Raw genomic sequence first — 21,170 nt, forward strand, 5'->3', positions numbered from 1 at the left:
CCCACCAGAGGGAAACACAGGATAAAAAGAAAAGAAAAGAAAAGAAAAGAAAAGAAAAGAAAAGAAAAGAAAAGAAAAGAAAAGAAAAGAAAAGAAAAGAAAAGAAAAGAAAAGAAAAGAAAAGAAAAGAAAAGAAAAGAGTAATTTTAAAACCAGAAAATGCCCAAATGACCAGTGTGGCTCCATCCCTACTGAACCTCTACCCCAAACCTCACCTGCCCTTTCCAGGGAGTGCTTCCAGTCTCAGACCATGGGCAGAGATTGCTCAACTCCAAACCCCGATTTCCAAACAGGTGAAGTGGCACAGATCTGAGCCCTGCCTGCCCGCCCCATGCTCTGCCAGACTGGCCAGCAGCAGCCACACTTTTGAGGGTCATAATGATTTCAGTACTCCCCCAGAGCCTCCCTGCAGCTCCTATGACCCTTTGCTGTGTTCCTCACAGAGCCTGAAGATGGTTTCTCGATGCCAATTAGTGTTTGCCATGTGGATGAACAGGAAGTTTTACCTCTTTGTTGCCAGAAACCCCAGGCTTTCATCAATCCCGTGGAAATGCAAGCTTGGTTTTAATCCCTCCCCAATGAGCTGGAAACCGCATTGGAATAGCCCAGTACCCTCTGTCCCAGTAAGAAATGTCTCTTGACAATACCACTGTGCCCAGGGCCACTCCCAGGGCTGTGTGAGTCCTCATGCTGAAAGAAGAGTGATGCAAGAAGCCCCATGTGCCACAGGTCGCCTTGGCCCAGGCTGTCAGGACATCTTATATGATTTACTGGAGTCTCACACAGAGAGGAAAAACCATCCCAGCCTGATTCTTCATGACTCACCATCACTGCCTGGGAATAAGGCTCTGCACTGTTTGCCCGTCGTAGGAGCATGATATCCGTGCAGAATCCTCTCTTCAGAGCCTGGACACAGATGCAAATGCAGCTGATATGGGTCCCAGAGGAGAAGCAGCAGCTCTGCATTCCTGGGGAATAGTCCAGGAGGAAACCCCCAATAACAGAGTGGCAACAGCTGGAGGCATCCCCAGCCCACTCCTCTGCCAGCTGCAGATCTCTGACTCCATCACACACATGAAGCTCAGGGAGCTGCGTTGGGCCTTGTGGCCTCATGCACAGGGGAAAGTGCTGCTCTGGTGCTCAGGGAAGCTGCCCCGCACACTGCTCTGCACCACCTCTGGGGTGGCTATTCTCCCTTGATGGAGATTCCAGGTGACTTAACCTGCTGGGTCCCCAGCCCTCTGCAGGCAGGAAGGCAGAGCTACTGTCACCAGCCCTGGGGACTGCTCTGATCTCCCAGGGGTGCTGCAGAGCTGGGGACAGGGTGTCTGTGGAACACTGGGAAAACCAGGACAAAAGAAAGGCAGGCAGCTCCCCATGTCCCTATGCTGGGTGCTGGGCAGCAATACCTCCATGTCCCACCACAGCATCCTGGCTCCTGTTCAGGTGGGTGGGACAGGACAGGACCCCTCCTCACAGCCACACATAGTCCCCAAGACTGCCCACCCGTCTGCCCCCGTGGCTGGTGGCTTACGTCAGGCAGCAGATGGATCCTGTGCCCAGCAGGCTGGCATGGGGGTGGCACCGACGGTGCCTGCAAATACCATGGCTGCTGACGGCGCTGGTTATTCTTAGCACCCGTGGAGGCGTGGGAGGGGCGGGGAGGGGAGGTCGCCTCCTGGCAGGGGGCCTGGCACTGGTGGGCTCCCGTGGAGCAGATGGCCCAGTGGCATGAGCCAGCTCTCACCACCACACCAACGGGGAAGGAACAGGGAAGGCAAGACAGGCAGATTGCAGTCAGAGCCCTGCCTGGCTCTGACTGCTGTAGTGGGGTCTTTGAGGAGAGGAGGTGGTCTGGCTACCTCCTGAGAACAGGAACAGGGTTCCTCTTCTCTCCCAGACTCCACAGGTAGGGCCTGCCCTAAGTGAGCACTGGGGAGAGGGGCTGTGGCTGGGGGACTTGGACAGGCACGGGACGGACAGATGGCACATGGCTGGGGACACGGCTGGCACAGAGCTGGCTGAACCCAAGCCCCCACAGCCCCACACATTCCCCCTGTTGTCGCTTGTCCAGAGGGCTGCAAGATGTCGGGGCAGGACTGGAGTGCCTGCCCTGAGCTGGGAGCAGAACACCTGCATTTCATGGAGCTCCTTTGAGTACAATAGGCTTTGGGGCCAAAGCTGTCCCTGCACTCCTGGTCTGCCCCAGAGCCGGCTGAGCGTGCCTCCAGCATGCCACCCTGTACCAGTTGTGGCTTAGGGCTGCAATGGCATGTCTGAGTGTGGAGCACGTGGGTGCCCTTGAGGGAAGCGGGTGTGCAGAAACTAGCACTGTCCCAGTCCCGTGAACAGCAGGACCCAAAAAGGCCAGAGCTAAACATAGGAAACCTACTTTCCAGCTGCTGCCACCAGCTGATCACCTTGAACCAGGATGTGGCTCCCGGATCTGGGGCTTTAGGGAGCTCATCTTGGCTTGCACGTGAGAAGGTGGTAGCCCATGATGCATGCCGGTTGTAGATGAGGACTGAGGAGCTGATGACTGGGGAGCAGCCCCAAGCCCTGTGTGGCAGCTCTGGTGCAGCTGGAGGGGCCGTGGGCGAGGAGGCACGGCCAAAGGGCACAAGGAACCTGGAGGAGTCAGCCACTTGCACCCGGAGCCACCTACAGCGCCGTCGGGGCCGGGCAGGACGGCCCGGGCCCGGGGCAGAGCCACTGGGGGAGCTGGGGCCGAGGAAGTGATGCCAGCCCTGAGCGCGTCCTTCTCCCTGTGCCCACGGGATGGCAGCAGCCTCCCGCGGGCACGGAGCGCGGCGTGGGGCTCACCTCCGCCCGCGGTGCAGCCGCAGCGCAGCTTACGGGGGCCGTTCTGAAACCCGAGGGACGGAAGTAAAGAAATCTCAGCGCCCTCCTGTTTCCATGGCACCAGGGACCCCCCTCACTAGCCCCTGCCACAGGGCAGATGGGTAAGGCTCAATTCCCTTCCCTCCCCCGTCGCCCACAAGAAGGACTGAGGAAGCACTTCAAAAACAGCCCTCAGCATCCACCTTTGCATAGAAGGAGGGGACACTCCCGGGGCAGCTTGTGGGTCATCTGTCCTTCAGGTATTCACCTGTTTTCAGCATCATCCCAGGGCTGACAGTTCCCCCCGCCCACACTTGGACCCCAGGCTGGTGCCGCCTCCACCGGGAGCCGGATCCTGCCGGTCCCCAGGTCCGATGGGGCCTGGCATGGGAAGTGTACCCGAGGTCACCGTGGCCACTCTCCCAGCTGTGGATCTGTGGTGGATCTGGGAGTCCCATGACTCCCCTGGTTACTAATGGCCTGGAAACTGCTTCATCCTCATGGTATGCATCTTCCTTCTTCACGCTAAACAGGGAAGAGGAATGTTTGTTGGACACTCCTGCCGCTCCTTCAGTGGCAGCAGCTACCCTGTCAACAATCCCGGCGGCACTGCGCTGCCACCGAGACCTCTGCTGTTCCAGTGATCTGGTGGCTTTGCCCGGCCAGATTTTGACCTGGTTTATCTCTTATCAATCCCGCGCCCTTCAGACATGCTGCAATCCTCCGATCGCTGGTTCCCGCGGCTCTTTCCATGAGCCCTTTTGCAACCCCGTTGTACACACCGGCGGCCGCCCCTAAGTCCTGCCTGCCCATGACGGGCTTCCCCAGGCTGCCTGCTCCTCCCCTCGGCAGCGCTGCTTCCTTGGACCCTTGCCCAGCCCTTTCCCACCAGCTCCCGGTTGTTATCTCTCTGAAAGGGCTGCCCGGGCTGGTCCCTGGGGCTCACTGACCGACAGCGATGGCAGCCCAGCCCCGCGGCCCCCCTATCATCCCATCTCTGCATGTGCATCTAAGCCGGGACTTTGCCACCTTCCCGAATCTCATTCCGAGGATCCCGGGCCAGTCGTCCCCACCTCTCTGAGGTGTTGCCCCAGCCTCACCAGACAGCAACATGTGCCCCAACCACTCTTCACTAGCCCCCCAGTGCGGGTCAGTGGTGGCAGAAAACCTCATCCTGAGATGCAACAGGGCCAAAGAAGCCACTTCTCCTCTTCCTAGAAAATCCCCATTTTCCTTCGCATATTCCCGAGCCCCAAGCACCTGCCGCGAGTTTCAACGTGGCCAACATCCACAGCCCCCAGGCTTCGTGCGTTCCACCCATGCCTGACTTGGCTCCGGGAGAGGCGGCTCCCGGACGTTCCTAGCAGTGGAGCCAGGTCCATTCTGGATTTTCCCCCCATCCTGGGGCCTTTCATCCCCTTTTTCCTCTTTCCTGCCCCATCTCCGGAGCCACGCGGGCTGCCCGCGCCAATCCTTCAGGGAGTGATGCTGCGGGCAGAGCCAGCCTCCTGAGCCCCCACGCCACCCCTGGAAAGCACAGAGCGGGGCGAGGGTCCCCACCGGGAAAGGGGGCACCGTGGCCCTTTGTCACCCCACGTCACCCCATGCTACAACTCGGCAACTTCGCCCGGAGCCAAGCTGCCCGGGGCGCTGCCGGGGAACGGCTGCTTGGGGTGGAGGGGCGCTGGGCGGGCAGAGAGGGGCCGGGCCGGGGCGGAGCGGCACCGGGCCGGACCGGCGAGGAGAGGAGCAGAGGCAGGATGCGCGGGGCCCGGGCGGAACCGGGGCGGGGCCGGGGCCCGGGTGCGCGGAACGGGGCCGGGGGGGCGGAGCTGGGGAAGGGCGAGGCGGGGCAGGGGCGGGCTGAACGGGACCGGGGCGGGCGGGGGCCGCTCGCGGCGCTCGACACCGGGCGCGTCCTGCAGCCGCTCGCCCTCCGCGGCCCCGGGAGCGGCCCCAGCGGCGCCACCGTGGCCAGGCGCGGGGACACCCGGGATGTCCTCGTCGCCCGCGGAAGAGTGCCGGTCGCCCGTGGGGCTGGACTGCTGCAGCTGCTGTCTGGACCTGGCCAACCGGAGCGTGCTGGAGGAGGGGGCCGGGGGCGAGAACAACAACCCGGGCAGTCCCACCGTGAGCAGCTTCCGGCAGCTGCGGGAGCAGTTGGTCCAACAGAACCTCAACACCGACAAGCTGAGCTCCATCATGCGTCAAGACTCGCTGGAGCCCGTGGTGCGGGACCCCTGCTACCTCTTCAACCAGGGCATCTGCAACAGGAACATCGATCAGACCCTGCTCTCCATCCTCCTCCTCTTTCATAGGTGAGTGTCACCGCCGGGAGCCTGGGAGCTGCCGGGGGCCGGCCGCCCCGGGGCAGCGGATTCGGAGGTGGCAGCGGTGTGGGGCTGGCAAGAGAGGGGGACTTGTGTGACTCCGGGGCTGGGGGATGTCAGCGGCGGTGGGATCTGAGTGGGGAGAGGCCGCGTTTGGCACGGAGTCCATACATGGTGCCAGCCCATCCCTGGGTGCGGGTCCGGGTGGCTCTGCTCCACCATGCCCGCCGTGCCCACCTTGTGGGTGCCCTGTGTCTGCCGGGCAGTGACAACAGCCCCCAGCTGTGTGTCTTGGCCGCTGGCCTCTGTGCTCATCTCCCTGGCTACCTCTGTCCACACAGACAGTGCCCGCAGGGGCATGGATAGTGTCCAGCTACAGGCAGGCATCAGCCCCATCCTCCATGGAGTGCAGAGCAGGTTCCTTGGAAAGCAGCTGTGCTGCCTCGAAAGCCATCTTGAGCGTCACTGAGAGCCTGGGTAGGGAACCCAAGAGTGCCAGTGCCAGCTCCTGCCCTTTCGACAGCTCCCCTGGCCCTCCTCAAGGTGGACACAGGTTTGGCCCAGGGTGGTACTTCTCGTCCCTGGAACACAGCTCTGCCCAGTCCAAACTGGTGTCGGGGCTGCTCAGGGCAGGCTCCCTGTGCCCCCACAGCCATACATGCTGGGGGCTGCTCCCATCCATTCCCTGGCAGACTGAGGAGACAGGTCAGCCCTGCTCCCGCCTCTAGCAGTGAGGACAGAGGAGACTGAACAGGAGGTCGCAGGGGCTACCACTCTGCAAGCTCCCCAGCCCTGATGAGGTGAACCCCAGAGGCAAGGAGTGGACAGAGCTGTCTCAGGTCCTGCACTGGCGCTGTGTGGGGCTGGCTCTGGTGACAGAGAGAGCTGGTGACATCCTGTGGGGGAGCAGTTTGTATGGGGGTCTGGGTCTCCCCAGTTCGGCCTGGAAGAGCCGAACTGCGCCAGTAGTCCCACAGGTGCCTGAGGCTCCCAGTGTTTTCAGCAGATGGGACACATCCACCTGAGGGGATCTGTGGCCCACCAGTGTGTCAGGTACGGATGTCTGCCTGGCTGGCACGGCAGGCAGCAGCTCTGGAGCTTGCTGCTCCACCGTGGGTGGGTAATGTGCAGGGAGAGCAGCACGCATTCAGAGACACCTCACCATCCCCTTCCCACCCTACATGCACACGCGCCGTGGGCATGCTCCTGGGCTGTGCGCGGAGCGGCAGGCAGGTGGGCTCACACGTGGCTGTCCCACGCGTGTGAGCCACCCCGGCGCACGCCCGCCTCCTCGCCCAGCAGCGTCTGACGCCGAGAGGCTGCTGCCTCGAGCCGGCCTTGGCGGAGACGCTCTTCCTGCACTTACATAACGCCGAGCTGCCGCTCAGGTAGGAAAGGAGGAGTTGGGACACCCGCCAAGGTGCCGGTACCTGGCCCGTATGGGGAGCAGTGAACCTACCCAGCTGAGAAGGAACTGGAGCAAGAGGCTCCCCTCCTCCCTGGGAGGCTGCAGCAACTTGGTAGCGTGGGTGAACGGGAAAGTGAGACACTGTCCCCAGCATGGGCTGCCAGGGCTGGGGTCGGAGCCAAGCACCAGGGCTGCTCGCTCGGGCAGTCAGTGACAGTGCCTTTGGGCCAGAGGCCACTGGTATGGGCATAGCAGGCTGCTTTTGAACTCATCCCTGCTGAAGCAGGACCTGTGGTGCTCCTGGTGAGGTAGGGAGTGAGCAGAGATGCCAGGGGACAAGGATTTCTCCCTGCCAGTGTCTCTTAGCATTCCTTCCTGCCTGCCTTCCATGCCCTGTTGTGTGATGTGTCTCAAGATGCTCTGTGCGTTGTATTTGTGACAGGCTGTGCTATGGTGTGGTGCAAATCTATGTCTCTCTATCACACCCAGTGTCCAGGCACCTTGGTCTGGAGGCTGCCTGGGTGATCCCCTGTCACCCTTAGGTGGCACAGCATGGGGGAGCTGGGTGCACGGCCCCAAGGCCCTGGAGTCAGGTGAGCCCACACCTGTGTTTGCAGTTGTTTTGCTCCAGCCTGAACTTTCTCCTTCTGGGGAATGAGCCAACACATCCAAAAGGAGATAGCATACACAGCAGAGGATTGTGGGTGCCAGAGGAACACCCCGATAACATGCTTGATAAGGACATCCTGCTGCTTGTACCAGGGAACCCAAACCATTTGATGCCCATTGTTCTGGCTGATGTGCTCCTACAGCAACACAGGAGTGGGGGAAACTTGTGTGGATCCTTGTGTGTGGCTGACATCCAGGACAGCAAGGGATCCCTAAGATCCTAAACCCAGAGCTGAGTCTGGCTCTGGGGCTGGCTGGAGGGTCATATCAGTGCTGGGCTTCTCAGACAACACATATTTTCAGCATGTCCAACCTGCCTCTGGGTTTCTTTGGCTGGGTGGTCCCTGCCAGGCTCTCCATACCCTTTGCTCACAGCAAGGATGTTGTTAGGGATGCACAAGGAAGGCATGCTCTGGCCCAAATGCTTCCAGGGCTCATGCTCCTGCAGAAAGCCCTGCGTTTCCAGGAGTCCATGGGATCCTGTACAGAAAGGGCGTCTCCCCACTATGTCCTCACACAGGACATCACAAACTGCTTTCCAGGGAAGTCTCAGCAGTGCCAAGGGACCAAGCTCACATGGAAGCACCAGGTATAGGGAGGACAGCTGCCACCACCCTGGCTGGGCACATCTTCTCCCTGCAGGTACCAATGAAGTGGGCAGAAAGGTCTTTGCCATCCCTCTGTAATGCCAGCGTTATCCCAGAGCCAGACACAAGCTCAGTTGAGTGTAGGTCAGGGAGAGCAGGCGCATGGCCTTGTGGCACTTTTCCCTGGGCCAGGGGGCTGAGCAGAGCCAGTGGGTGGGAGGAGGTCAGCACTGCAGGGGAAGCAGCACCCCAGGTGTGCACTAGCATGTGATCCAAGTGGGACCTGCCTGGCTCTGAGTGGGGAGAGGAGGTACATGCCAGCCTGCTTGCCTACATAAGCCAGCCATGCCAGCACTTCTGCCCAGCCTCTCCTGGGCAACACCTGGCAGCCTGGCCAGCCTGGGCCCATCCTGCTCTGAGCTGTGAGGGGGGACCCCTCTGCATAGCCAGATCATCTGCAGGCACTGTCAGACCTGCTACTCCATCCTTTGGTCTGAGTCATGAAAGAAGTTCAGGGCCACTTTCTCCCAGGCCTGGGCAAGCCACAGAAGTCACAGGGAGGCAGGGAAGCTCTGCGTGAGGGGCTGGGAGAAGCATGAATTTGGGCAAAGCAGGGCAGCACTGCCTTTCCCACTGAAAGGTCGGGCCAGCAAGCAAGAGCTGTCAGGGCAGCAGTACCAGGGTGGCATTTGTGTCACAGCACCACTTGTTCCTGTCTGTTGGGTGTCACTTTGCTGCAGCAATGCAGGAGGAGAGGAGCCAGGCCATAAAGGGCATCCCGGGGCAGCAGGGCCAGGGCAAGCATTCCAGCTGGTCGAGTGGGCTGGAGCAACAAGGACACATTGATGGGGAGAGGGGCCATGAGTGAACGTGAGAGAGGTGTGGGTGTGGGACTGAGCTGTCCTACTCGCCTTGTTCTGGCCCTGAGACAGCTCTGCCTTGGAGGGGGCTAGGAGACCCCCACCCTCCAGAATCATGCACCAGGGATTTCTTTCCTTTGTTCCCTCAAGACAGAGCTGCATATGGCCTGACCTGTGGCCTGCAGTGTTGGTTGCAAGCCCTGCACACCACCAAGGTGCTGGGGAGATTTTGTTTCAGTGACAGGAGTAGCTTGTACTTCTGGGAGGTGCTCACCTTGGTATACCCAAATCCTCTTACCCTTGGGAAGATGTCAAGCAGGCAGCTGGCTCAGCCTGCTGTTGTCTTCATCACAGGCATCCCAACACCTTGGGACCCCCAGCCCATGACCCAGCAGACTTGGGGCCCATGTCCTAGCAGACCAGGCTCACAGGGGCTCTGCCACAGCACACTGGGTTGGCATGGCTTGGCAGGGCTGGAAGCAGCATGTGCCACACCATGAACCATGCCTGTCCCTGCCTGCTCCTGCAAGACCCAGCTCCCTCCAGAAGGATATTCTTAACATTCTCTGAAGCACAGGAGAGCTCTGCTCAGCCCCTCCAGCCCCTTGGGAGGGAACCATTTGCCCCTGACCACAAGGCTATGGCCAAGGGGGCTGGCACAGCTAAGCCAGTCTGGTGATGCCAACATCAGGTTCTCAGGAGTCTGTCATCTTGGTTCTCTGGTGATTCTCCAGCACTGCCCATCTGCTAAGGCAGGCGCTTGGCTCTGCACAGGCAGAAGTAGGTGCCCCAAGGTCAGGCAGGGATGACAGCATGGCCCTCTGGGGAAAAGGCTGGTCAGAATTTTTTTCTGGCTTTGAACTGTAAAGATATGGAAGAGGTTGGAGCTAAAGGAGTCTGCAGGGGTCTACCCTGATTCCAGCATCATGCCCCCTTCCTCCAGCATCACATTATCCCTTCCTGGTGAGACATGGCCTGATCCTGGATGGTCTCTGCTGGGACCCAACACCACCCCCTTGACCACTGCCCAGCACAAAGAGGGTTAAAGCTGGCTCTGCACTTTGGGGGAGCACCGTGACTTGCATGGGACCAAAGGGCTTGGAAAGGCTTGGGATATATGTTGTCAGAGCCTGGAAGTTGTATGTGTGCCCAGGGAATGTGACCGTGCATGGGCCTGTATGCTTTATGTGGAGTGCCAAGGCCAGTGAGGCTCCAGGTGGATCCTGCCCCTGGGAAGCACTGCGACCCTGTTGGTAGAGGGCAGAGAATTACAGAACCCATTAAGGTTGGAAAGGACTTCTGAGATCATAATTTCCAACTTTAGCCCAGGGTGTGTGTCAGGGGAAGAGGGCTGGAGAGGCAAGAGAGTCTCATAGCCCATTCCGATGCTTTGCAAACGAGCTCTGAGTTATATTTATCCAGGTGCTGCATATGGCTGGCTTTGGGACAGGAGATCGTCCTCTGAGTGCTGAGTTATATATATATTTGAGGGGGCTTTTGCTGCAGAACAACTCTGGTGGCAGAGAAGAAACTCCGGGCCCTCCAGACTCCAGGATCAGGGTAGGATCCAGTCCTTGCCACCCCCTACCTGCAATTCCCTGGGGATGGCAGCCCTATCCGGATTGGCAGAGGGTGGCAGATGCCATGGGGCAGGACAAGACATTTCCATGTCCTTAAGTGAGACCATCACAGTGATATGCCAGTGAAAAGGAGCAGGACTGCTCCGGGTGGTTTGGAAGCAGGGGATGGATGGTCTCAGGTTGTCCCCAAGGGTTGGCACAAACAAGGTGAGGGCTGGCTGCTGGGGTCAGGCGCACAGAGAGTCACGGCAGCACCACAGGTATACATCCTGCCAGCAGCTGATTGTCTTTCACATTGTTATTGTTCTGAAATGTCAGTGACGGCAGGGTTTCAGCGAAGGTCTCTGATTTGAAATGCCCGGGATTCCTTGCAAAGGCCAGGCGGGGTATTAATAACCGGCTCTGCTGCTACATGTCCTTGCCTGACTTCTTACGGGTGCTGGCTTATGCACCAGCCGAGCACAACTCCTCTGCCCCCCGCCCCCACCGGGTCAGGTCTGTCTGGGCTTTGCACCCCCAACAGGGTCCAGCTGTCCCTTGGATATTGTGGGGCTGCTGGGGCTCCCCACAAGAATTGGGCCAGGCAGGAGAGCACCAGGCTCCAGCACCTGTAGAAGGAGCCTGAGCGGTTCCATAAACAGGCCTTATTCTGGGCTAGAAGAGCAGATTCGGGTAGCGTGGAGTGCGCTGCGCAGCTCTCAAAGCTCTCCTGCCTCCGTCCTCATTACATAATGAGCTGCCTCCCAATTAGCGAGCGGGCACTCCCGCACGCCGCAGGGCAGCAGCTGCCAGCACCCAGCAGGGCTCCGGAGAGCCCGCTCCTGCCCAAAAAGGGACCTAGGATTGTTTTTGGAGGATGCCAGAGGCCCTACTTTGGGGTCCTCTCTCAGGCTGGGGAACCCTGCAAAGCTGAGTGAGGGGTTGGGGGAAGCAGAACCCAGGCTGGCAGCCCCCTGCCCACCTGCTGTGGGGTGCGAGGGCCCCATGTAGCCCTGTTGCTGCGCGAGGTCCCTTCAGTGTTGCAAGCACCTATGCTCTATCCCCACTCCCCTGAAACTGGACCAGAAAAGGGCAGTCAGGATCTGGGGGTGATCCAGCTGGGGCTGTCCAGGATAACACAATAAGCTAAGAAGCAAGGACAGTTCTGGAGTTCAGAGCCATAGCTGGCAGGAGCGCCGGGGCAGGGCACGGGTAACCAGGAGGCGATAACACCGAGTTCAATGACAGGACTCCAGTCCCGGCCTGTGGGTGTGAAACACTTTGCTTTAGAGACAGATATGTGGATTAAAGCTCTGCCAAGGGTTCAGCCTGCCATCCTCGTTTGGGCTGGGCATTCCTGGTCCATGGGAGCAGGTAGTATGGTGGGGGTTAACTGCATTGCCCCAACAGCCAGGCACGATGCTCAGAGAAAGCTGTAGGGTTTTCACTGGGATGTGCCATACCTGACACTCTCACCTCAGCATTTGGCAGCTGTGGGACCCTTTGTGGGGAGCAGTGAGGTGCAAGGGTGCCCCACAGCCCCTGGCAGGGCACCCACCATGGTGCCCGCTCTGGGTTGGCGGCAGCATGGGGCTGGTGTTGACAAACACCAGCAAGATGGGATGTTTGGCCACATGATCCAGGGCTGGTAACAACTCAATGAGCTTTTTTGTCTCTTCCTCTCCTATGCCAGCATGCCTAGGGAAGCTGTGACTCTGGGGGTTTCCAGCATGGTGAGAAGGGCTTGGCTGGAACTGGGTCCTCTCTGACCTCCCCTTCTCACACTACTGCTGGGAGCAACTGCTGCTAGGGGCAGAGGAGGAAGAAGAGGGTCTGGTGACAAAGTTAAAGAAAAATTGCAGTTCTCAGCAGGCTGGCTCGAGGGTGTGCACTTGCATGCTAGAAAAAAACAGAACTGGGAGTACAGCCAAGTACCTTTATCAGAGGAAGCAGTCAGCCCCACAGCTGGACACAGGAGCCTACCAGGGCTCCCTCCACCACCTCACACTGCCTTCAGCCTGACAGCTTGGAGAAATCTCCACACCACAATCCCTGCCCATGCCTGCTGCCTGGTGGGGTGTGTCACCTCTGTCCCCTGCCCGTGGCCACAGAGCTAATTCTGCCTCCACCGGGCATGAAGGGAAGGAGGACATGTTCCCTGTCAGCCTTCCCAAGGGTAGGTTCCCCTCCAGCCTTCCCTCACTGAAACACTCCCTGGGCTTCCCCAGCATGGCAGGGACTACTACCTCTGTGTGGGCCACACATGACTCTTGGGATTGGGACCAGGCGAGGCCAGTAGCACCAGCTCTGCAGGCAGGGGGTGCATCCCTACCTAGGCACATTCAGGAGTGCCCAGGAGTGGTTACCCACTGTTCAGGAGCAGCACATGTCCTGGGTTGGGGGATTTATGACCTCTCTAAGGGGGCTGATGGGCATGATCTGGGCCCATGTCAAAGGGCTCCTGGTTGCATGGGGCTTCTGCATGTCCCACACAGCTCCTGGAAGGCACCAGCTGTGCTAGGGGGTACTGCCAGGCCTCAGGGAGCAGCTCAGCCAGGGAATCTCCAGGAGGAGGAAATTAAGATCTGGACAACAGGTGTGGTTTGGCAGTGCTCGGCCCACAGCCCTTGGGACCAGCACAACAGCCCCACGCCAGTGCCATAGGGCAGGCAGTTGCTGTTCAGGATCCTGGGATTGGCATGGCAGATGTCTCAGCCACCTGTTTACCCCTGGGCAGCCCCTAGCATTACCTCTCCTTTCCCAGAACCAGGACAGAGCTGCTGGTCAAGACCTGGAGCTCCTCAGCACTGTCCCACAGCCCTTCCTGCCATAGGCTCCCACAGGCCCCAGCCATCGCCAATGTCCCCAGCCACACCTCCCTCTGTTCCTGCAGGGCATGGGTAGGATGTCCTGGTGCAGGCATTCCCAGTCCCTTGGCTGGTACCACCACAGTTGCAGGATTTTGAGCTGTGACAGGCAGAGTTTTCTTAGCTGTGTTTGCAAGCAGTAGCTTTTCCTCTCCCACTCTGTTCTGACCCTTGGAGCAGGAGACCTGGCTCTGCAGAGCAGCCTGGGCAGCCTTGGCTCTGCGCCTTTCCCAGTTTGCTCTCCAATGTCTCTGAGGCCAGGCTACAAACATTTCCCACGCCTCAGACCCTCTGAAGGGCCTTTCTCCCATTGAGCTGAGTCCTTGGGAGAGAGCAAGCCAGGAAAACTGCCACAGAACCATAAACACAGCCTGGAGCAGGAGGAGAGCCAAGTCTGGGGAGCCAGGGCTGCTCCTGAAGCCCCAACCACCCCTCTGGTTCCATTGGCCACTACTGGAACAGGAGCATCCCTTGGTGTGTGGCACTGCAGTGCCTGGAGCAGGTCCAACATACAGGGCTCAGTACAAAAACCACGTCTTTTCCCTGGAGCTGTGGGGAAAGGGCATGTCCCATGACCCACAGTACTGTGCAGGTGTGGGATGTCAGGCAGCAAGAGATAATCCCCCTGTTCTGCTCCACATCACCCCTTGCTCCAGCCTGGCAGAGCCCTGTGGTGGCTGCAGAACTGCAAGTCCCATTGCTGAGGAGGAGGTTGTCACTTAATGTCAGCCAGTAGGGGGGCTGGCATCTTCTGGGCTGAGGCACAGGCTGTATAAGGGCTGAGGGGCTGCTGGCAGCTTTGGGGTGTCCTGCAAGGCCACTGCTGGGGTGATATCATCATTGACTGGTGTCACCACCTCTCCTCACTCCTCGATGACAACCGCGGGTGCTTTTTTTTTTTTCCTCAGAGAGCACAACAATTAGTGTTACAATTACCCTGTATTGCAGCTGCTGTCGCTGTTACCAAAATAACCACAGGCACGAGCTGGGCCCAGCCTGATGAACCTCCTGTCACTGTGTGTAGATACAGGAGATGCCATGCTGCTGCCTCGGGGATGCAGGGCACTGGCCTCTATTGCCCAGCCTGCTCCAAGTGCCCATCAGTGACGCCATAGGGTAACTGCTCCAAGCGCTCTGGTGCCATAGGGTAACAGTGAGTCCTTGGCAACCTGCTCTTCAGGAAGAGCAAGGTGGTGTGTTGCCCACCCTGCTCCACTTGGAGAAGCCGGAGCAGGTGGTGGAAGAGGAGGAGGCTGCAAGCAACCTGGCAAGGCCAGGGCTGTGGTGTGCTAGGAAATGGCCCTCCCACCATTTGGGGTGCAGCTGGAGCCCAGTGTAGGACTCTGCTGCTGTGGGGGCATTGGGGCAGCTCAGAGAGGCTCCTGGGGAGAGCTGGCACAAAGCAGAATCCAGCAGAGCTGGGAGCTGCTGCTCCCACTGTGGAGGTGCCAGCAGGGCTGCAGGTGACACCCAAACATTGGGGTGCCCTCCCACTATGCAGGAGCATGTGGAGCTGCCCTGTGCCGTGCTGCTGGCACAGGTGTGCAGGCAGGGCTGTGCATCAGCTGTTAGTCAGGGCTGCATGCGCAGGGGGTGCCAGCATCACTCGTGCATCTGCAAGCAGAGCAACAGCATTTGTTTGGCACACAAACTGTGTGTCACCGGGTCACAGAGACATCCAGGTCAGAAAAGACCTCAAGATCATCAGCTCCAGGTACTAAACTAATGTGCTTGCACGTGTGTGTGAGCAGGGCACACCAATGTGCATGTGCATGTGCGTGGTGCGCTCCTGTGCGCAAAGCATATGTGTGTGTGGGCTGCAAACACACATGTGCATGCAGGGGGCATGGGCGTGTGAGTGTGCTGTGTGTGCTCGCACATGTGCAGGCAGGACTTGCCTGTAGGGGCTGCAAGGTGTGCTGTGGTTGTGTGCACCCCACGAGACGTTCTGGAGCCCTGCCTCCACGTGAAGTGTGGGACTGGGAGGGGGGCTGCAGGCCCGTGCCCAGCCTGACCTGCCCTGGCCACCGGCTGCACAGGGATCCCTCATTTACTGAATGCCAGGAAAGAAACTTCTGCTTCTTCATCCCTCCAGAGCATCCCTCCCTGGGGCCTCTTGAAGGCCGACAGCATTCTGCTCAACCTGAGTGAGGAGCCCATGCCCTGAGCAGTGATGTGGGCAGGGCTGGGTGGAAAGACTCAGGAGGACTGCAGGGAAATCAGTGACTTACTCTGGCTTATTCTTGCAATAGTCCCAGCTCCATGGGAAAAATATTAGAGGTGGCAGAGCTGAAGCAATCTCCCCCCAAAGCATTTTCCAGCTTCGCTCCAGCAGCTGCAGAAATAATTATTTTTTTCCCTCAGTCCTTGGTGCCTGAGTGCTGCATCAAAAAGGAACCAGGCAGGGACCAGGAACGTCAAGCTGTGAGACAAGGACCACCAGCCAGTCTCTGGTCTGTCAGTTCTGGAGCCACTAATGATTTAGGGCCTCCTTTGGGAAGGAGGCTGAGCCAGGACTGGGTGGGGGGGGGGGCTTGGGGCATATCACAGGAGGTGGGAAAACAGGCACAGCTGCCAGGGCTGGGGTCCACTCACCCCATCTCCCTGCTGCTGACATCTCTCTGCAGAAGACAGGAGATGGCACAACCGTGGGAGAAAATGCTCTCCCATCTCTCCTGTCTTCTCCACAGTAAAACCAGCATGCTTCATGAGCTGCAGTAGCAAACTCAGTCAAGGGAACCCTGCTGTGAATAGTCTGGACTTGTCCCAGCAAAGGGACAAAGCTGTGTCCCAGGGGCTGCCACCAAGCCCACCACCAGCCACTCTGGGGACAAGTGCACACAGAGGCCTTTCATCTCCCCAGGGAGGGGGGCACCCCCGCAGCTCGCAGCTCGGGATGGCACACCAGCCATTGGACTTGAAAGGTCCAATTGAATGCAGCTGAGGTCATCTCCCAGCGTGTTTACCCTGTGGCTGGAGCCCCTGGATGTAGCCAACACCCAGGCTGTCTCTGCCATTGCAAACTGGGGGGACGCAGCCACAGGCAGAGCCAGCATCGCTGCTAGAAACAGAGGGGCTGGAACGAGTCACAGGGTGGCATGGCCTTCCAGCCGCTATACTCCCCGAGCCTCTTCAGAAGGAGGGACTGGTAAGTACGGCCTGCTGTAGGTGAGGGGGGATCACAGGCCAGCCTCGGGGCTTGGGGGACAGACACCTGCCTATTCTCTGCAGTGCCAGCACCCTGCTCAGCCCCTGTACAGCAGCTTTGCATGGGCTGGATTAGTGCTGACACAGGGGGATGTGCATAACCCCCCCACAGATGGTCCCAGATGGGCCCACCAGGGAGAAAATGCTTTCTCACATCCCCACATCAAACCCGCATGTCCCAGGGCACCCACGTATGCCTGGCTGCGGTTCACAGAGCACAGCATCCTCACCCTGCCCTGGGAGGGAATTGCGATTTGTGAAGAGCTGCCTGGCTAGGTCTTGCACCCAGCAGCAGTTGTGCTGCACTGTGCCTCAGTTTCCCTTTCTGATGGAGAAGTTCCACTCTGCTCCCTCAGTGTCCTTTGCAGCATCACTGGGGTGCACATGCCCTGCCGGCACTAACTCTTTCTTGGATACTATGCCATCCACCATCAGCCTCAACATGCCCTGCAGAGGATGAGCTCCCGGGGAAAGGGGCAGCAGGCAACCACTGGGCAAAGTTCCCCCAGATCCAGATCTAGAGGGCAGAGACAAGTGGGCGGCCAAGGGCAGTGGGAGCAACACCGGGTGGGCAGTACCACCCCAGCCCCTGGGATGCTGGGGGCGTTTTAGGGGCCCTGCTTCCACTCCTCGGAGGAGACTCACTTGCTTTATGTGTAAATCGCTCTGTGGGCGCGGGGAGGACTCGTCGTGACCCCGGGGCTTGCACACGCGTGTGCACACACAGGGATGCCGCTCCACACAAACACAGGCGGACCACCGCCCCAGCCCCTGCAGTGCCGCTCGTGCCCGCGGGGGGGCCCCCCGCCCGGTGCGGGGTTATGTAACGGTGGGCGGGGCCGCCGTGGCCGAGGGTGCGTTCCTGTGCTGGGGGCTGTCTTGGCGCCCCGGGGTCCTTGTCCGGCTCCCCGAGGCTGTTGTTGTTCTGTACTCCCGGGCTGTTCTGCAACCCAGGGGTGATGGTGTTTAGTGCTCTGGACCCCAGATTTGCTCTGCATCCCTTGGTTGTTGTTCTGCACCCAGGGCGTGTTCTGTACCCCGAATTTGTTCTGCACCACAAGGTCATTTTTCTGCACTCTAGATTTCTTGTTCTGCACACCGGGTCGGCTCTGCACCCTGGGGTTGTTTTGCTCTGTACCCCGAGTTCGTTTTGTACCTCCACTTTGTTCTGTATCCAGGGGCTGTTTCGCACTCCGGGGGTGTTGTTCTGTACCCCGGGTTTGTTCTGCATTCCGCAGTTGTTGTTCTGCAACCTCCGGGTGTGTTCTGTACCTTGAGTTGGTTTTGCACCCCGGGTTTGCACTGCACGCAGGTTTTCGTTTCCCCTGCTGGAGTTGTTTTTTACGCCTAGGTTGTTTCTCCGCTCTCGTTTCTGTTATCACTCCTGTTTCTGTTTGTTTGCACCCTCGTTTCTGTTATGCACCCCGGTTTTTTTGGCAGCCCAAGTTTTCAACCTGTTGAAAAACAGGTTTCTGTTTTTCATTCCCGTTTCTATTTTTCAGCCCAGGTTCTATTTTGAATGCCCATGGCTCCTCTTCCCCTCCTGCCTCCCCTTCACAGTCACGGGGCCTCATTGTACGGGACCTGCAGGCTGCATCTCCAAATGCAGACCGAGTTCACCCCTTCTCCCAGCCCCCAAGCAGGTGCGTGTGTCCCCCCGACCGAACCCCCATCCTGGGTGCCCAGGAGAACAGGAACAGGATGTTGAGGCATGTGGACTATGGGGGGTTGTAGTGGGGGTGTCAGGACTCTGCGTGCAACAGACGAGGGGTGTGGAGAGGGGGTGCAGATTAGGGGGGGCACAGTGCTGAAACGCGGGCTTCTTGCGCTGGGACGGCGCCGTGCTGTGGTTTAACTGGAAGGGGTGGAGGGGCTGCAGAGAGGTGCAGTACCGGGGGCCAGTGTGCCGCACCGGGGGCTGTACCGGGGGCAGTGTGCCGCACCGGGGGCTGTACCGGGGCCAGTGTGCCGCACCGGGGGCAGCAGCCAGGGGCAGCAGCGGCGGGCAGTACCGGCGCAGCCCCCCGCGCGGCGCTGCGGGCGGCGGGCGGTCCCGGCCGCGTTCGCCCCTCCCGGCAGGGCGGGCGCCGCCGATATAAGTGGGGACGGTGGGCAGGTCCTGGCAGTGCGTTGTGCACCTTCTGTGCGAGTGTGTGTCGCTACGCCCGCAGCCATGAGCACCGGCATGTACCAGTCCCCCATGGAGGTGGCTGTCTACCAGCTCCACAACTTCTCCATCTCCTTCTTCTCCTCTCTGCTCGGGGGGGATGTGGTCTCCGTGAAGCTCGACAACAGGTAGGGGCAGCCCCGGTGCGCCGTGGTGCCCCCGCCGTTCGCCGCAGAGATCTGGGGGAATGGGCGTCCCAGTGCCCGGGGTTGCCGCTGCAAACCCCATTGATGAGGCGGGGGGGCATTGCTGCTCCGGGAGCGAAAGACATACGCGACCGGTGCCTGAATTCAGGAATTCCCTTGTGGAGGGGGGACGCTCCGATGCACTGGTGGGGGGGAGGTGTCGCGGTGCACGGACCCCTGTGGAAGGGACATGTTCGGTGCTGACCCTCGGCCTCTCCGCTCTCTTCCAGCGCCTCTGGAGCCAGCGTGGTGGCCATCGACAACAAGATCGAGCAGGCGATGGTGAGCTGCAGCGCTGCGCCCTCTCCCCCGCACCTTCCCCCATCACTCCGTGGGTGCTATGCCCGGGGATGGACTTCCCGCTCCCGGGTGGGTGCTCTGCCCAGGGCGGGGGAGTCCCTCTGCCCACGGGGATCCCCACTCCCCAGCCCTCTGCAAAGGCAGAGCTGTTCTTTGTCTGCGACTGCCGCGAAGCTCATTGGCTCCAGCTGCTTCGCAGTGCGCAGGAAGGAAGGGTGTAGTGTACATGGAGGGGGACTTTCTGGGGTTGCCCGAGCTGCGTTCCTTGGGTGTTCAGGAACTCCAGACCCGCCAAATCCCAGGGCACGGGAGGGGGCTGGAGAGTGCTTCTGGATGCAAAGAGAGCAGAGAGATGGCAGCTGAGGGAGCTATGCTGGATGAGCACCGAGCCCTGGCTAGGATTCCAAGGTTGGAGTGGGGAGGGGTAGTCCTTGGGAAAAGCTTCTGCAGCATTTGGCACTTGCCCCAGCACTTGGGAACAGGAGAGAGCAACACCCAGGGAATTACTCTCAATTGATCAGTCTCTTCCGTGGCCTTTTGCAGGATCTTGTGAAAAATCATCTGATGTATGCTGTGCGGGAGGAGGTGGAGGTCCTGAAAGAGCAAATCAAGGAACTGTTGGAGAAAAACTCCCAGCTGGAGCGTGAGAACAGCCTCCTGAAGACCCTGGCCAGCCCTGAGCAGCTGGAGAAGTTCCAGTCCCGGCTCCCAGCAGAGGTGCCGTGCCCTGAGGAGCAGAGCCCCGGGGTGGCTGCCCCGGCCCAGCACTCCGGGGGCTCTGCGGTGTAAGGTGGCTCTGTCCTCGGGGTGGACAGAGCCACAGAACTCTTTCTACTTAATCTCCTGCAAAATCGTTTCCGCCTTCATCTCACACGAAGGGCTGCCAGACCCTGGCACTGAGCCGTGCCCCTCGGGCAGCCCTGGCCAGCCTACAGAGCCAGCGGCTGTCTCCTTCATGAGGATGCTCTTCTGCAAGGAAGACAGGGGCAGCTGAACCCCCCTCCCCATCCAACCGCCCACCAGGTGCCAGGAGGAGATCTGGTACCTGTCTCAAGCTCTGCTGAAGAGCAGAGCTGGGCAGTCTTTGGCACTATGATGGTAACCTGCGGTTGGAAGGAGCGCATGCCAAGCCTCAGGCCATGGTTGCGTTGCGCAGGGTGGTCTCTCTTACTGGCAAAGCCTGGCATTGGAGGGAGATCGATGTTTAGTGAGCGAAGCAGATATGTCCCGCAAGCCACCCAGCCAGGAGCCTGCTGGAATCTGACCCAGACTGAGGAGCACCAGGGGTGGCGGCTGCAGTGTAGACCATGGCTGAACGCACAGCAGTGTGGGGATTACAAGGAAAAAAAGCTTGTTTTGTTAGTTTGGGCATCTTCTGTAGCTGTATCTATGTATAAACGTGCACGAAAGGTGCCTCTGAGGCTGTGGAGTGCCCACTCTGGGTCAGCCATGCCCATCTAAACAGCTGGGGCATTCGAAGACAGACTGGAATGGTGAGCACCTGTCACTGGGCAGCCAACTATTTCAAGTGGCACCAAGGAGGGGACAGATTCACTCCTCTCTAGCATCCCACCTGACAGAACCATGTGGCAGCGCTGGGAGGATCTGGACTGACCACTGGGCAGAGCCACAAGCCAGGTTGTGCTCCAACCCACTGGGGTGGAGGAGCCAGCCCATGCTCCTGGGCTCCTCTCTGTCCCAGGCCCATTCTCTGGGATGTGACGGGACATTGCTTTTGATGTCAGAAGCAGTGACACTGTTGTGTAAATCTAGATAGAAATGGCAATAAACTCTACTTTTTATATATACCTGTGCCCCAAGCTGTGTCTGTAGCTGGGAAGAGGGGGGAGAGTGATGGCACTGGGGAAGAGGCTGGGAATTGCTGGAATGGGACTGGTGAGGATACTGGGCTGGTGCTGTTCCCCAGCTGGGAAAACTTGATAGCTCCCCACCTTTGCAGGGGGTTTAGTTCCTCATAGAAGATCCTGGCTGAGCCAAGATGGATTTTTGGAGATGAGAGCAGGCAGCCCCTTCACAGGGGCTGGATGTGTGGTAGGGAAAAGTGCAGTGAACCTGCAGGTTTCTGTCCCCTCTGTCACACCTGTGCACGGCAGACTTTGGGGCACAAGCAGAAAGGAAGCTCTTCTCAGGCTGTGTGGAGCTGTACGTACTCCCAGCTCTGCTTTTCCT

The 21,170-nt window shown here is 59.4% G+C and overlaps 1 protein-coding gene across 3 annotated transcripts; it reads left to right on the top strand.

The window, feature by feature from the left end:
* Window positions 1-4,767: 4,767 nt before the first annotated feature.
* TSC22D3 (TSC22 domain family member 3) lies at window positions 4,768-20,788 on the top strand. 3 transcript variants are annotated; one of them, XM_066202489.1, is made up of 4 exons: window positions 4,768-5,159; window positions 17,831-17,971; window positions 18,911-18,962; window positions 19,524-20,788. In XM_066202489.1, exons 1-4 carry the CDS (start codon window positions 4,837-4,839, stop codon window positions 19,767-19,769), a joined length of 762 nt encoding a protein of 253 aa, XP_066058586.1. In that variant the 5' UTR covers window positions 4,768-4,836; the 3' UTR covers window positions 19,770-20,788. The 3 variants fall into 3 exon arrangements, with proteins under 3 accessions (XP_066058586.1, XP_066058587.1, XP_066058588.1); XM_066202490.1 differs by lacking the exon at window positions 17,831-17,971 and having other exon boundaries at window positions 4,771-5,159; XM_066202491.1 differs by lacking the exons at window positions 4,768-5,159; window positions 17,831-17,971 and adding an exon at window positions 18,436-18,623.
* Window positions 20,789-21,170: the final 382 nt, after the last annotated feature.

The sequence above is a fragment of the Chamaea fasciata genome, unplaced genomic scaffold (genome assembly GCF_029207755.1).
Source record: "Chamaea fasciata isolate MVZ Bird 193981 ecotype frontalis unplaced genomic scaffold, bChaFas1.0.hap1 SCAF_22, whole genome shotgun sequence".
Classification (NCBI taxonomy): Eukaryota; Metazoa; Chordata; class Aves; order Passeriformes; family Sylviidae; genus Chamaea; species Chamaea fasciata.

Excerpts from the sequence above, each read along its gene's own strand:
- TSC22D3 (XM_066202489.1), top strand. The coding sequence starts at position 4,837 with ATGTCCTCGTCGCCCGCGGAAGAGTGCCGGTCGCCCGTGGGGCTGGAC. Across the intron at positions 17,972-18,910 it reads TTCTCCCAGCCCCCAAGCAG|CGCCTCTGGAGCCAGCGTGG; the intron begins GTGCGTGTGTCC and ends GCTCTCTTCCAG. Across the intron at positions 18,963-19,523 it reads ACAAGATCGAGCAGGCGATG|GATCTTGTGAAAAATCATCT; the intron begins GTGAGCTGCAGC and ends GGCCTTTTGCAG.